The 14,720-nt window shown below is 39.8% G+C and overlaps 1 protein-coding gene across 5 annotated transcripts in view; it reads left to right on the top strand.

Moving 5' to 3' along the window:
• LOC116993207 (NEDD4-binding protein 2-like 2) overlaps positions 1-14,720 on the top strand; it is a 42,655-nt gene that overhangs the window by 1,079 nt on the left and 26,856 nt on the right. For 3 of the 5 annotated variants that reach the window (XM_033053598.1, XM_033053601.2, XM_042779070.1), the window contains exons 2-6: positions 236-320; positions 1,420-2,831; positions 11,342-11,466; positions 11,870-11,958; positions 12,314-12,390. In XM_033053598.1, the coding sequence (XP_032909489.1) occupies positions 1,495-2,831; positions 11,342-11,466; positions 11,870-11,958; positions 12,314-12,390 (1,628 nt within the window). In that variant the 5' untranslated portion in view covers positions 236-320; positions 1,420-1,494. Of the gene's footprint in view, positions 1-235; positions 325-1,419; positions 2,832-11,341; positions 11,467-11,869; positions 11,959-12,313; positions 12,391-14,720 lie in introns of all 5 variants that reach the window. The other 2 variants (XM_033053599.1, XM_033053602.1) reach the window with 2 other exon arrangements.

Genomic DNA, 14,720 nt, shown 5'->3' with positions numbered 1-14,720 from the left:
CTGTATTTGAGGGGAGGCAAAGTAACTTTTTTTTTTAATAGATGGGGATAGATTTTATGATTAGTAGTAATGTCATACTTGCTTACTTATAGACAAAAATGAAGAGCTAAGAAGCTGGAGGTATACATAAAACACATAAATCTTGAGAGGAGGAGAACATTGTACCGGTTCTGGGGAAGAGAGAGAGTTGCATGGCTATGTTTCTTCCCCTTCTGACAGTAATGCTTTCTTCCAGGTACTAAAGTCAAGTGTGGACAGTAGAATCTCCTTGGTTTAGCCAGTTTGAGAATGAGAATGGCAGATTTCTCTTCTTTTGGACGGTAGGTGAGAAAATGCCTAGAGTAACAGCTTTTCTTGTCGGTTTTGCAAATGAATGTGATCGGGTAACGGTTACTTAAAAATCTTCACATAACACTACCTACAGATCCTTTTCAGATAAAGAAATTATTTTCTTATCCAGGATGGAGGATATGAGATACTTTGCTAATGTTTAGTTGTAGAAATTTGAAATGTTTCAGAAAACAGTAAAATAAACCTTCCAGTAGGAGAAATGTATTCTTTCTTGTTTGAATTTATTTTGAGGGGAAAAATTTGCTCTTTGTTGTATCCTGTGTAGGCTTCAAAATCCAAGAAATTCAGACTAAGGGATGGATAATAGTATACCATAGTGGTTAATGCAATCTTCCTTTCTAATAGCCTGTCTCTGAATCTGTCCGAAACTTAGTGGTTTAGTTCTTAGAATGCAATCTGTTTTGGACAGGTATTTTTTGTGTGTTTTATTTTAGAAGATATGCAAGCAAATGGTCTTGGTCCCTAACAAAAGTCTTTAGTAGTTCCAAAACCAGAACCATCCATAACAGGTTGCAGCTTTGATTTTTACTTGACTAGTTCAAAATTACAAATAGCAACCAGCACCTGTTTGATTGATGTTAAATGAGTTAGTTGATTTTGGTTCATGTCGCAGAAAACAGTGCTCATGGTTGTAGTATTTGCATTTTTGTTCATATTAGTAATGATGTCAGGCATCAGTTTGTGCATTGGAAAGGAGATTTTCAAATGCTTGTCAAATAACAACTGGTAGAGAACACTAGTAACATAGGTCAGAGATTGCTGATGTAATTAATTTTTCAAATAGTCACATTTTAAAAGCATGATTTCTAAATTATTTAAGGCATATCATAAAATGTGACTGCTGCACTGATACAGCACTCATGCTTTTTATTAAAGATGAGCGATAAGTCATGTAGCAATCTCTTTTAAACTATACTTGTGGTAGGTGATGTATGTTTTTCATGTGGATGAGTACATTCTAGTTGTGACCATGGAGAGTGTGATGTCATAGGCCTGAATAACTTCAGTTTTTTGATACTTTACTTTAAAAAAGTGCATGCTGATAAAGTATTCATTCTTTTTTCTAAGGTGCTTCATGCTGAAAATACAGTAAGGCTCTTGGAGTCTTAGGACGAAATCAGAATTGGACCATATTCCAAAAGAATGAAGTCAACAGAAGGGGCTTGTGAGAAATTCCCTGAGGATGATAACAAAGGTACTCAGAACAAAATGGATGTTGAGAGAAAATCAAATGATTGGATACCTACGTGTGCCTTAGGTAACCAAGGGCAAAATGAAATGCAGAAGCAAGAGAAAATACCTGCTGGTGCCTTGGGATCCTTGAATGAAGTTCTCCCTGAAAATAATCCAGTGCTTAGTCAGCCAGTTGATTTAGAAACTGTGCAGAATATACATCCTCCATTTGACTCTAAAGTTGAAGAAGAGAAGGACCCTTCTATTACAAATAATGCTGATGAAGATAATATTGAGAAAAGCGGTACATCATTCTTAGTAAATAGAAATGAATCAGATGAAGACTTTTTTACAAGCAAGGATTTTATAGGACCTATTTACAAACCTAGCAAAAGTAACGAAGAGGACAAATCTGGCAATTGCAATGAATGGAACACTGGAGGAGATGAGAGTGAGTTACATGAAAACAGATGTAAGAGAAAGGAGGTGAAGAAGCTACAGGCTGTTTCTGCCACTGTACCAGAAATAGATGATGAACTGAATCAGTTCTATAAAGAGATTCATGAGCTGGAAAAAGAAAATTTAGATACTAATGTTCAGGAAAAAGAAACTGAAATTTCTCAGGAGCAACACTCTCCATTTAACTCTAGTCAAAGCTCACAAGAGAATTATCAACCTGTGCTTTTGGGAACTCCACAGCCATTTTATGAGAATGGACAGTGTTGTTTGGGAGAACAGAACAGTCAGAAAACAAACAATGAGCAGCAGTTAGTTGTGGAAACAACTGAAAATACCTTTAATGATCAAGTAGATACTTGGAACTGCTCAGTGCCTGAATTCAGACCTGCTTGGCAGAATAGAGCATCTTTCAAAAAACCTCAGGGACCTTTTCCTCCTAGATTAAACCATCAATCCTGTTTTCACATATTTGATCCCCCACCACAAATCCCAAATGTTCCCCTTTCTCAGAATGGGGGACTTCCTTACCAAAGTTACTATCATTGCCATGGAAATACTGATACCAACAGTCATGGTCCATTGCTTGATCAAAATACCAACTATTCTGGTCCTACTGACATCCATACTACTCAGGTCTTCAGGAATGGGAATAATGATCAGATTGGACTCCAAAGCAGTGGTTTCTGTGAAACCAGAGAAGAGTGTTGGAAGGATCCGAAAGCTGACAGTACAGAAGGAATGCACAGCTTTTCTTCATTGCAGTTATCTGAAGAAAGATTCAGTTGTTCACAGAAATTGCTTCTAATCTTAAGAGGCCTCCCAGGTTCAGGGAAATCAACCCTTTCTCGGTAAGTAAAGAATTAAAGCTTGAGAAGCTTATTCAAGTAAAATTTTTAAAGAATTCAAGTATATCTGTAAGCACTAAGGAAACTTTTTCATTTGTAAATTAGACTCTTAAAATGCAGTACTTTAATGCTGTCATTTGTACTTAAAGAGTGCAAGTGACAGTACAGTAGTTTCACAACCATAACGTGCACCCCCCAGGAATCTGCAGAATTCACAACTTTGTAGATCATATAAGGTGCACCGGACTATAAGGCGCACTTTTTATTTGCCACGAAGATCCGTGCTGCACGCAACAAAGTAACGAATTAGTAATGGAAACTCGCGATCATGGAGTTTACTGGCAGGAGCACAATTTGGAAACATTTTTCACAGATCGGCGTAGGCTTTCAAAGGCAGCCCCAGGCACCCTCCCCGTGCAGTGGGCCCTGGCACTCCTGCCTGCCCCCGGTGCCGGCAGGCGTGGCTCAGCGCAGCTGCGGGGCCGTCTCCCCCTTGCGGCTCCGTGCTGCCGCGATGCTGTTCCCCCTTGTGGCTCCGCGGAGCCACTGTGCCGTTCCCTCGCTCGGCTCAGCGCTCCTGCCATGCCGTTCCCCCTCACGGCTCTGTTGTGCCATCATGCTGTTCCCCCTTGAGGCTCCGCGGAGCCGCCCTGACGCCCGTCCCTCGCTCCGTGGTTCGGCCGCCCTGACGCCCATCCTCACTCAGCGGCACGGCCACCCTGGCCCCCCTCCTCGCTTGGCGGCGTGGTAGCCCTGGCCCCTGTCCTCGCTCAGCTCGGCGGCTCGGCTGCCCTGGCACCTGTCCTCGCTCGGTGGCACGACCGCATTGGCACCCGTCCTTGCTCGGCTCGGCGGCTCGATTGCCCTGGCGCCCGTCCTCACTTGGCGGCTCGGCCACTCTGGTGCCCCTCCTCGCTCAGCTTGGCGGCATGGCCGCTCTGGCCGCTTCTCACCCCTTCCCCGCAGTTGGTGGCAGCACCACCGCTTCTCGCACCTTTCCGGCGGCTGCATGGGCAGCGCCGCCTCTTCTCGCCCCTTTCCCACGGCCGCAGGGGCTGCACCACCGCTTTCCCGCGCCTGGCAGCTCTTCGCTCCCCCCACAGCCGGCGGCTGCTCATTCCCTCTCCGCCAGGGCTGGGGCAGCTCCCTCCCTCCCTGCGCAGCTCCTGCCAGCTGTGGCTGCCCGCTCCCGCCCCTCCTCGTGACTCGGCGCTCCCGCAGCACCGCCCCCTGCTTGCGACTCACACTGCCGGGGTGGCAAATGTCGCAACTTTGTCCGTCATATAAGGCGCACCGGACTATAAGGTGCACTTCCAGGTTCGGGGGAAAATTTTAGTCAAAAGGGTGCATCTTATAGTCGTGAAATTACTGTAAACCCTAAAAAGGTTTATTTGGGGGTTTTGTCTCCCTCAGAGTTTTGATCAGCTGGAGCTCCTCTGTGTTAAATTTAAAATGTTGACCATCCGTTAAATTGCATAGTCTTACTCTGAAATTTTTATACTAGTATGTGATGGTCTGCTTCTTTTTTAATTTTTAAATTCCCTAATTTAAAAAAAATCCTCCATCAAATCTAACAATGTCAGTTTGACTGAACCAGAAGTCCTTTTTCATGCCCATGCAAAAATTTTCAAAGACCATTAGAAGAATGCTGCTACTCTGAAAATAATTGTTTGGGTGTATTGAAACTGAGCATTATCTCATTCTTTTTTTTCACAGTATGGTCTGTCAGTTGCTTTCTTATTTATGAACAACTCACAAGAAAAGTGTTACTTTTTCTTCAAAATATACTTGTTAGAGTCTGACAGGGTTAAAAGCAGGTACTGCCTCCAGCTTGGATTTTCCCTTTGTGTTTTTTTTTGACCTATTTTAATAAGCACGAAAAGGAAGTTGCTAAATCACTACTTACTGATTGAGATTCATCCAGAAACTACCTCACAGATGGCATGTCTTCTGTAGTTATCATCTGTTGTATGCAAGGAGTCTGTGAAATAGTTAAGGTGATCACCTTCTTACTTGTTTTTTATGTAAAAGAGTAATATTCTGTTAGTGGATTTAGGAGACAGTCATCTTCATATTACAGCTAGAAATCTCTAGTAGGTATTTGTCTTACATGTTTCAGTAATTTTTGCTATAACTTTTTATAGTTAATGATTGCTGTATTTTGCAAACCTGCATTTTTGAATCTTCCTATCTCCAGTTGGTATTACTGCAATAATTCCTTTAATATGTGAAGGCAACATAAACAATTTTTTAAATAACCCTGTGGAAAAAACTCCTGCCTCATTCAGTTCAGAGATTGGATAATACTTAATATGAAGATACCAGATATACTTGTTTTCCATGTTTAGTGTGCTAAATTATCTCTAAATCTTTCTCCAAATATGACTCATATTATCTGAAAAATTCTAAGTATTTTCAGGTTTTTAAGAACACATTTTTGTGCTTTTTTCATCTCTCATTAGTGAGATCAGTTACTAATTTTATTTAGCAGATGGAAAAGTGGGCACTATGAGATCAAGGTTAAGAATAGTTACCAAAAGTGAGTGCAGAATTTGAGTGGCATGGGGCTTGTTTTTCAGTGTATTCAATTACATGCAGTTTCATGTGTTTAATGCTTGCTTGCAATTGTTAGTTCCTATGAAATCATGGGTCTTGGATACCTTGGGGAAAAAACATCCCAGAATAAATAAATGGGTGCTGATGGGGAAAATACCTTTATTATTAGTTAAGTCTTAATAAACATGTTTTGAACCTGTTTTTCTATGTAACATGATAGAATTCTGCAGCATAGACTAGGAGAGCAGTGATGTTATATCTGAGGTCATGTTAGTACCTGCAGGTATCTTTGCAGATGCAGCATTTTTGGCAAACAAAACTACCATTTGTGCTGGTAAAATGACTGTATGAAGGAAAAGCAGAAAACGGACATTTTCTGTGTGGATCAGTGCTAGAGGGAAAGGAGGTGTATCTTGCAAGTGGGTTTCCCAAGCAGGAAACCCAGCAGAGCCAGTAGTGAGACCTTGGAATCTCAAATTTCTATTTATGTTTTGTGCTGAGTAAGGGTTCTTAAGTACAGCCACTTTTCTTCCCGCTCACAAACTTGGCTTGTGTATGTCTTGAATCCTCCACCGAAGTTTTTTTTTTTCATTTCTTTCATTTTTTTCATTTCTTCCATTACACCTAATCTGTTGGAATTTTGGGCACATTTTTTGGAAGAGAGTAGTGGATGTGAACCAATCCATTGTTCTGTTTGGTGGAGGTCTGTCACAGTCACTGGATCAGGTCAGGTATGCCTTTGTCAGGCCTGATCTTAAAAGCAGCACAGAAATTTCTGTGGCCTTACCAAACTTCTCCAGTTCAGTACAAACCACCTAAGTAAGGAAGTTCTTCCTGATCTCCAAACTGAAGTTCCCAAGCCATAATTTGCATGTCCTGTGTAATAAAATGTGTTGTTACATGGTAGAATATGGCTCATCTTATTTGCAGCTTCCCTTCTGATAAGGGAGAGCTTTATTCACTGTAGTGGGCTGACATCAGATCTTTTACTGTCTCCACTGCCAGACTAAACAAAGCTAGCTGCTATTAATCTCTCCTTGGAGGTCGTACGCCTGTAGCCATCTTGGTAGCCATCTGTTCAGCCCTCCGATTTTTTCAGCATGTCTTTTGAACTGGGAAGTCCCACACTGGACACAGTGTTTCAGAATTGACTGCACGAGAGTCAGGCAGAGTGTGGGTGATACCTTCTCAGGTGATCTGCTGGCCACACTTCCTCTACTAAAGCCCAGGTGGTAATTTGCGCCACCTTTGAGTCACTCATCTCGTTTGGTGTCCACTGTAATCCTCAGACTCTTCAGCATAGCTGCTTGACCACTCACTTTCCTGCCTGTGCTGAGGCTTAGGTTTCATCAGTTGTAGAACTTTACTCTTTCCTTGTTGAGCTTCCTGGTGTTTTGCTTAGCCCAGTTCTCAGGTTTCTCTGTGGCCTTCTGGATAGATACTTCACTGTTCAGCTCAGTGTTGAGCTTCACTGCTGATTTGATGTCATCTGCAAGTTCTTTGCCTCATTGTCTAGGTTAATGAAGATACCAAAAAAGTGGTCTTGCTATGTCCTTTGTTGTTCTCTGCTTGTTACTGGCTGGGAGATGATGTTGGAAGCTTTGATAATTTCTGAGTATGCTGCAGTCGTCACTCAGTCCTTATTGACATAGGCACTTGTTTCATCAGAGAGTGCATTCTGGTCAATAAAGAATGATTTGTTTGTTGCAAACCCCACATTGACTCTTCTTGGTTAATTTCCTTAATATGTTTGGAAACAGATGGATGCCTGCCATTGTTTCCAGAACAGAGCTTACGTGAGGTTGAGCAGCCATTAGTTCTTTGTCTTTACTTGCTTTAAATATAAGCATAACGTCAGCCATGTCTGGCTCACTGGGGAGCTCCCCTCATCTCATGGATTTATTTCCTGTGTCCACTTGACTTAGATAATCCTAACCCCTAAGGCTGATATGAAATCCTGTTTCTTAACCATCCATTTCCATTTTTGTTTTCCTGTTGATTTCCAGTCATGGCTTTTGGTCTGTCCTCACTAACTACATACCTGCTTCTAAATTCTAAGCTGATTTCTTCAATTCTGTCTCCATCCTGTTTCTTCCTGGGTTCATTTTCTCCCTGTTTCAGACAGTTGTATTATCTCCCTCCCAACTTCATTAGACCAAATGTCTTCCCTCTGCTTCACTCTTGGCCCTGTTTCCTAGCTCTACTGCCACTACCAAGTCACTTGTTCAGTGTTTATACCACGATGCTTCCTGTGTCCTCCTATTTTAGGCCAATTTTGTTCTTTCTGTTACCATTCTTGTGTTGGAAGAAATGTGTTCTTATAATGCAGTATTGATCCTGAATCAACTTCCTGCCACTGCCAGATCGCTCTGTTCAGGCTTGGGTTCACTGCAGTGAGAGTCATGAGTTCTTTTCAGTATATTTGCTGTGCACATGGCATTTTAAAGTTGTATGCATTGGGCAGATTTACAAAAAATTTTTGCAGGGCAAACAAACACATGTGCTTTGTCAGATTTCACTTCCTCAATCCAAAACTTCTCAGAGAAAAACTTGGAATAACAAAATGCTATACAAATACTTTGTTTTTTCCTTGATTTTTGTAAGAGATTGAGCATTTAGTTGAAAATGGTTGAAAACAGTTTGGCCAGACAGATACCCAGCAGTGTTAACTTTAGCCCAAGTAATCAAAGTCTGCTGCAATGAGAAGTAGATGGTAATGTGATCTTACAGTCCTGGAAAAGTTACAGGAAAAGAGACTTGTATTTTAAAAATATTTTGCTATTGAAGTTGGCAGCAATTGCAATTTGGCTTTTCTCCATAAATATCTAAGCATCAATTTGAATAAAAGGGAGCTTAATGAAATTGAAAGAACATATATTAGTGTAATTTAAGAAGTCCACTTTTAATTAAATCCAGGAATATTTAAAGACAGTTGTCTTTCTCGGGGCCATTCTTCCTCAGAGCAAAGTCTTCTGAACGGAAGAGTTAGAGTTGGTGTTTTATAGCTGCATGTAGAAGCAGTGGTGTACTGTTGTTTCTAATTATGTATTTATTAAACCATGTTTTTAGAGGAGCATTTACACAATTCAGTAATGTTGCACATGTTGAAACTATATTTAGTTACTGCCTATTTTTTTCCTCATCCACAATATGTTAGCAATTTTAAATAAGTGAATTATTAGATTGAGATACTTTTTTTATTATAAAATCATTTATCAAAGTAGGTTTAACAGGTTACAGATTAGGGGACCATTTTAGTTTTAAAGAAAAAAGATTGGCGTGTGTGCATGCATGCACACATGCATTGGAAAAAATGTATATTGGTTTGATGACTAGTTAATATTTTGGTTTCAACATGAGATTTTTGTATGTCAGGATAATAGCTTCTATTAGATCAGATAGCATTTCTGGAAAAAGTAGGTGAGCTGCTGTAATTTCAGTGTCCTACTGTGTTCAGAGGTGTGTGTTTGCTTGGAGGGAAGGTTTATAGTGGAGAAGATGTATTACAGCAGTTGGATAATATGCTGCTCATTTCAAGCATAGGCTCATGTGCATGCTGACTAATCTGTCATTTGACTCTCATTAGAAATACATTTATCTTTTTTTCTTTTTTCATCTCTTAAAAGTGGGTTTAGATAGTAATGATGCTTTCTTCCTTCCGTTTTGTTCTTTCTGTTCTCTAGTTCATGGGCCTGGGATAATTTTTTATTTCCAAACATGTGTTAGAGATAAATTAATTATTCCATAAGATGTCAACCAATAGTTTTCTGCTTTGAATTTTAGAAGTTTAAATACTGTGAATTCTGAAGGAGGTAATTGTCAGGCTTTTAAAGTTATGTTTTGTCATTTAATTTCACAATTTAGAAAGAGGTTCCAGTCATTACTGTAGTACTTGAAGTTTCAGTTCATAAACTAATGATTTTGTGATAGCTTGTGTGTTGTGTATGGGATACGGGCTCTGTTACCTTGGCCTCTTTGGTAACTACTTTGCCTTCTCAAATTTTATGGGTTTAGGATTATTGCAAATACAGTTTACTATATTAAATCTGTTATTTTGGTTATATTGGTTAATTAATAATTGTGGTGTGTTCTGAACTTCAAGGAATACTAACAAGCGATTTCAAGAATACACTTTATTGATGGGTGTGCAAGATTTCTGAACCCTTGTCACTGTATTTCTTTATTGCTACTAATGGTGTCTGGAAGATACAACAAAAGAATTCGAATAAGAGAGCTATTATTCAGAACATGAGGAAATAGTCAGTTCTTAGAAATAAAAATGAAAATCAGTGTCTCATTAGTGTTGATTTGTCATTTGATATATTCCTATAGAAACCCGATGCTCAGGCCACTAGGAACTGTAGGGGTGTGTCCCCCTACTCAGTCAATAGAAGAATCCCAGATAGTATTTGCTATCTTTTTATTAAGGTAGATGGTTCTATAGGTATGTGTATATACATTCAGCACACAAGGAGTGAGTGTGGAAGATGGATCCAGTTTTCCTAGCATTATTAGTTGGCAAATGTAGCATACTGTAAATAAGATAATTGAGCTGTGTGTGAAATCACAGCCAAGTAACTTAATGAGTATTCATTTGTTAAATATTTTATACCAGAGAGGAAGAGGGATAAAAAAATTGGTGCTGTGTGTGTGTGGTGTATGATTTACTGGTGCCATTTGATCTATTTAGAAAAAAAATAGATGATTAATCCTCTTACACTCTTCTAAACCAGTATAATACACACCCTATTGAAAGATCTAGGCTCTGACAAAGCCAGTTATTTATCAGTGTTCAAATAAAGTGGGCACACTTTTCAAACAGCATTGCTATTTGTCCTGAAGCAACCCTAAAGCTCTGGAAAAGGAAGAACAAGGAGGAAATAACAGTTTATATGCAGCTTTGATCACGTTACTTGACACTGCACCATTAGTAGTTTCTTCTGGTTTTTAGTAATCTGAATTTTGTTGTCCATATGTCTGTATCTGAAGAGCAGGAATAACCAGCAAGATAGTTGTGGTACAATAAACCTGTAGGAGTATAATCTAGCGTGTAATAGAGCGTCCCAGTCATTAAACTGTGATCCATAACGGGCTGTTGTTGGTGACAGGTGGCAAAACACAGCTAATTTCTTATGTAGGGATTACATTTAAGTAACTTTTCATGCAGATATGTGTGGGAAAGCTTGGTAACTTAGAACTAGCATATCTTTGTTCCCCTATTTGGGATCTGGCCAATTCTTTTTTCTTCCTGCCACCTCAGCAGTAGTGCAGTCCCACATACTGCTAGTGCAGTTGTGCTTTTGTAACCTGTGGGTAGGTTGCCTATTTCTGAGCTGGAATAGTTGCCTAAATTTCCATAGGACAGTGATATCTCAGTGTTGCAGTGAACTCTACATACTCTGTGTCACTAACTGGCTGATTTCTGTTTTCAGATTTAAATATGCCATGAAATTAAAAAGAGACAAGGCGGTTTGAAGTCCAATCTACACCTATTCTGCAGGCTGGATTTTAAACAGAATTGTACTGTTGTGTCCGTTATATAAGGTTTTCCTTTAAACACCAATTTCCAAGGACTTTCTGAAACTAGGTTTACATTTGAGGAATGAAGAGTTCTCATGACCAGATTGCTTTCTAGACATATTTCTGAGTGAGGATTGAGATGGAAAATGTTAGCAAATGTATTGAGTTATTACAAGGTACTTGGAACTTAATGTAGTGTAGTGGTAAAATTAGATGGATATTGTCTTGGGAGTGGAGAAGAAACAAGTACAGAAATAGTACAGAGAGGAAATATTGCTTTGATTTGGATTAGAATTATTGATAATATGAGTATGCTTTTTATAAATCTGTTAGAAGTTTGCAAGAAGTTCAGAAATAGGTCGCAGTTCATATTTCTTTAATGTATTAATCTATCTGAAAATTAAAAGTGAATGTATTTTTATCTTTTCTCTTAACAGTATTCTGCTTGGTCAAAGTTGTGATGGCGTTGTGCTCAGCACCGATGATTATTTTCGTCAGCAGTATGGATACACCTATAATGCTGCTCAGCTTGGTGATGCCCATGAGTGGAACCGGAAGAGAGGTTGGAATGAATAAAAGGCATCCTATTAAGCTGTGTTACATAGAGGAAATAGAAGTGTAGCATAACATGTATGAGTATTGAGAGTCTGTATGAAAAGGATTTTGTTTATTTTAGCAAAGCATATATAGGAGTATTTCAAATAGTTATTATAGTTTAATTCATGTATATATATGCCTTAAGTTTTGAACTTCTACAAGGTTCAGAGTTAAAAATAGATATCCTTGTTTCTTTGGGCATTAAGTTCTTATTTCTACTTCTTTTCATTCCTGCCTGTACCTTTTATTATTTCTCTTAGAACATAGTGTTTCAGTCAGAATAGATTAGTGAGAGAAAATCTGGGCCAGATTTTTTTTTTCAGTTGAACTACATGTGGTTTATTAACTTGACCAATTTTTCATTGCAGCAAAGCAAGCAATGGAGCAGGGAAAATCTCCAGTTATAATAGATAACACTAATACTCAAGCCTGGGAAATGAAGCCATACGTGGAAGTGGTAGGTTTTGTTGCATGATTGTCACCTGTAACAATTTTTCACATTACCCTGGCATGTGATAAGTTGATGTGTGTTTTTCAGAAACATTTTTACTCAAGTTTTTAAAGACAGAGACTGCTTATTGATAATGTTTAGTAATTGCTGTGGCAGTGGTTTAGATCAATTCAAGGATTGGCTCGGTTCAATTTGCTTAGCCTGCAACAAAAGCTAAGACAGATTGCGGGTAAGTGAAATTCAGCATAGTACCACAGCAGAGTAGGCTGCTGCATCTGTTTATTATTCTTGTCTTTTATTTTTTGTCTTATGTTCTATGTGATCATGATACACATCACACATATTTCTTTGCTTGCTGCAGGCTCTAGAAAAAGGATACAGAGTGGAATTCCATGAGCCAAATACTTGGTGGAAGTTTGATCCTGAAGAATTAGAAAAGTAAGGTTTCTCTTACTGTAGAGAAAGTTTTATGGATAAACAAGTAGACAAATAAATACCAGCTCCATCTTGTTGGCCCAAAATGTCAATATTAAAATTTTATTGGACATGTGTAGATGTGATTTAGAGTACTGTTGAGCATGGGTCATTGGACTTCTGGGTTCTTAGTGCTTGAGAAGCTGCTTATTCTTCCTGGCTAATGTCCTTTTGTCTCAGATATATCTGCTTTAGGAATCTGTAAGGTATCAAACCAGCTCGGGGATATTTCTTTGTTTGAAAATTAGTGTGATATTTTCACAGTTGATGAAGGCTGTCATCATGATGACAGCTCTGACTGGTTTTTGTTTTATATACATCCAGCTGACTTTGCCTCTAATTGTTTCAGCTCTGTAAAGTAGCCCCTGTAGTGCACAAAGTACAGTAATTTCACGACTATAAGGCACACCCTTTTGACTAAAATTTTCCCTTGAACCTGGAAGTGCGCCTTATAGTCTGGTGCGCCTTATCTGATGTACAAAGTTGCGAAATTTGCCAAACCGGAAGTGTGAGCTGTGAGCCGTGGGGGGAGCCGGAAGTGCCACAGCAGCCAGCTGGAGGCGGGCCCGGAGGCCCGTGGCACCACCCCTGCCGGGTGAAGGCAGGGCAGGGAGCCCGCAGCACCCCCCTTCCTGGGTCCAGGCAGTCCCGGGGGCCCATGGCTGCTGGGTCCAGGGGGGGCCCAGTGGCTTGCGGCACCACCCCTGCCAGGTGGAGGCGGGCCCGGGGGCCAATGGCTGCTGGGTTGAGGCGAGGCCTTGGCCAGCAACCACACGGGGTGAGCTGGGGGCGGAGCCTCGCTACAAAAAAAAGGGGCACCTTATAGTCCGGTGCGCCTTATATGATGTACAAAGTTGCGAATTTTGCCGACTCCCGGGGGGTGCGCCTTATAGTCCGGTGTGCCTTATGGTCGTGAAATTACTGTATATGCGTATAATGCTTGCATTACTGACTTGGACTTTATTGTGTTTATAAATGTTCTGAAGTTTTCATTTTTTGATCCTAAACCACCATTCACTTGTATCTAGAGATGAAGTTCTCTCTCTATAGAATAGTAGGCTTTTCTAGTTTGGCATGCTGCATAGCCAAGTTAGGAATCCTAGTGATCAGGCATGTCTGAGATACTCAGCATGAGATTTCCATTACATGAAACAGACTAATTTTCCAGGAAAATTCATGTTTCCTCATGATCTTAAAAAGTAACAGGATAAACTGGTGTGTTATTACTGTTGAATTTTATTGTTCAAGTATTAATTGTTGGAGTAAAGTTGATATCTTTCCCAGGGCAAAACCCTTGGACTGTGAAGTGCTGTTACCATTTTTTATAAGATTCCTAGAAATATTTTAGCAGTTCTTGTTGCTTTAAATATTTAAACAGAGGCCCATTGTCTGGAAACTTTATTTTTTGGGGAGTTTAAGAAAGGTGGTGATGTAAGTTTTCATGTTGTTCTTTAATGACTTTGGGAGTGGACCCCTCAGTTTTGTTTCATTAGCAAGCTTGCTGAAGGTGCAGTTGTGGAGAGTAGTATGGAAGCATTTGATAGTGGCAGAACTTTGCTTTTATCAGTATGTTCTGTGCTCCTCCACGCAAAACAGTCTTCCTTCCTCCCATCTGTTAGGAGCTTTTGCTGCCATGTCTGCCTTGCTTCAGATAGATGACTTTATGCTCTCTCAGCATAGCCAGGCTGCCAAAGAATGAGTGAAGACATGCCTGATGAGGAGATACCAGTATTAAATGACACTATACAGCAAATTGATTTCCTTTTTTAAATCAGTTTCTATGCTTAATGCAATTTTGCTGTGGGTGATTTTATTATCCTGCCTTATTCTGCAAGGAAAGGTACTTCCTCTTTTATAAAGTGATCATGCACAAGTCCATTCAATTGTGGACGAGTGTGCACTTTATGTCCAGAGCACTCGAGTTGTAATCTTTTTCCAGGAGTACCAAGAGAGGGAAAATATTGAATAACTTTCTGCTTCCAACATTTGCATTAAAAGACTTAGACTTGCTCTTCTCATTTTTTGTCTGTCATGAATGTCAAGTGCTTTGTAAAATCCACATATTTCTAGTGAGTTGACTTTTTTCTCTACCATTAACCTTGTTCACATTTGTGAATAAAATCAAAACTGCTAAGACTCACCAAGTGATTAGTTCAACATGCAGCTGCTCCTGGGCTGCTTTAGCACAATGTAGAAATTAGAAGCATTTAAACAATGAGCCACATGCGATGGTCACTCCAGCTTCTGGTGTTGTCTCAGGGAAGAGTGTGAGAGAAATGCTCTGCTTAATCATT

The sequence above is a fragment of the Catharus ustulatus genome, chromosome 2 (assembly GCF_009819885.2).
Source record: "Catharus ustulatus isolate bCatUst1 chromosome 2, bCatUst1.pri.v2, whole genome shotgun sequence".
In the NCBI taxonomy this organism is placed as follows: domain Eukaryota; kingdom Metazoa; phylum Chordata; class Aves; order Passeriformes; family Turdidae; genus Catharus; species Catharus ustulatus.
Note: the sequence above shows the minus strand (reverse complement) of the source record. Positions and strands in the feature narration are given on the sequence as shown.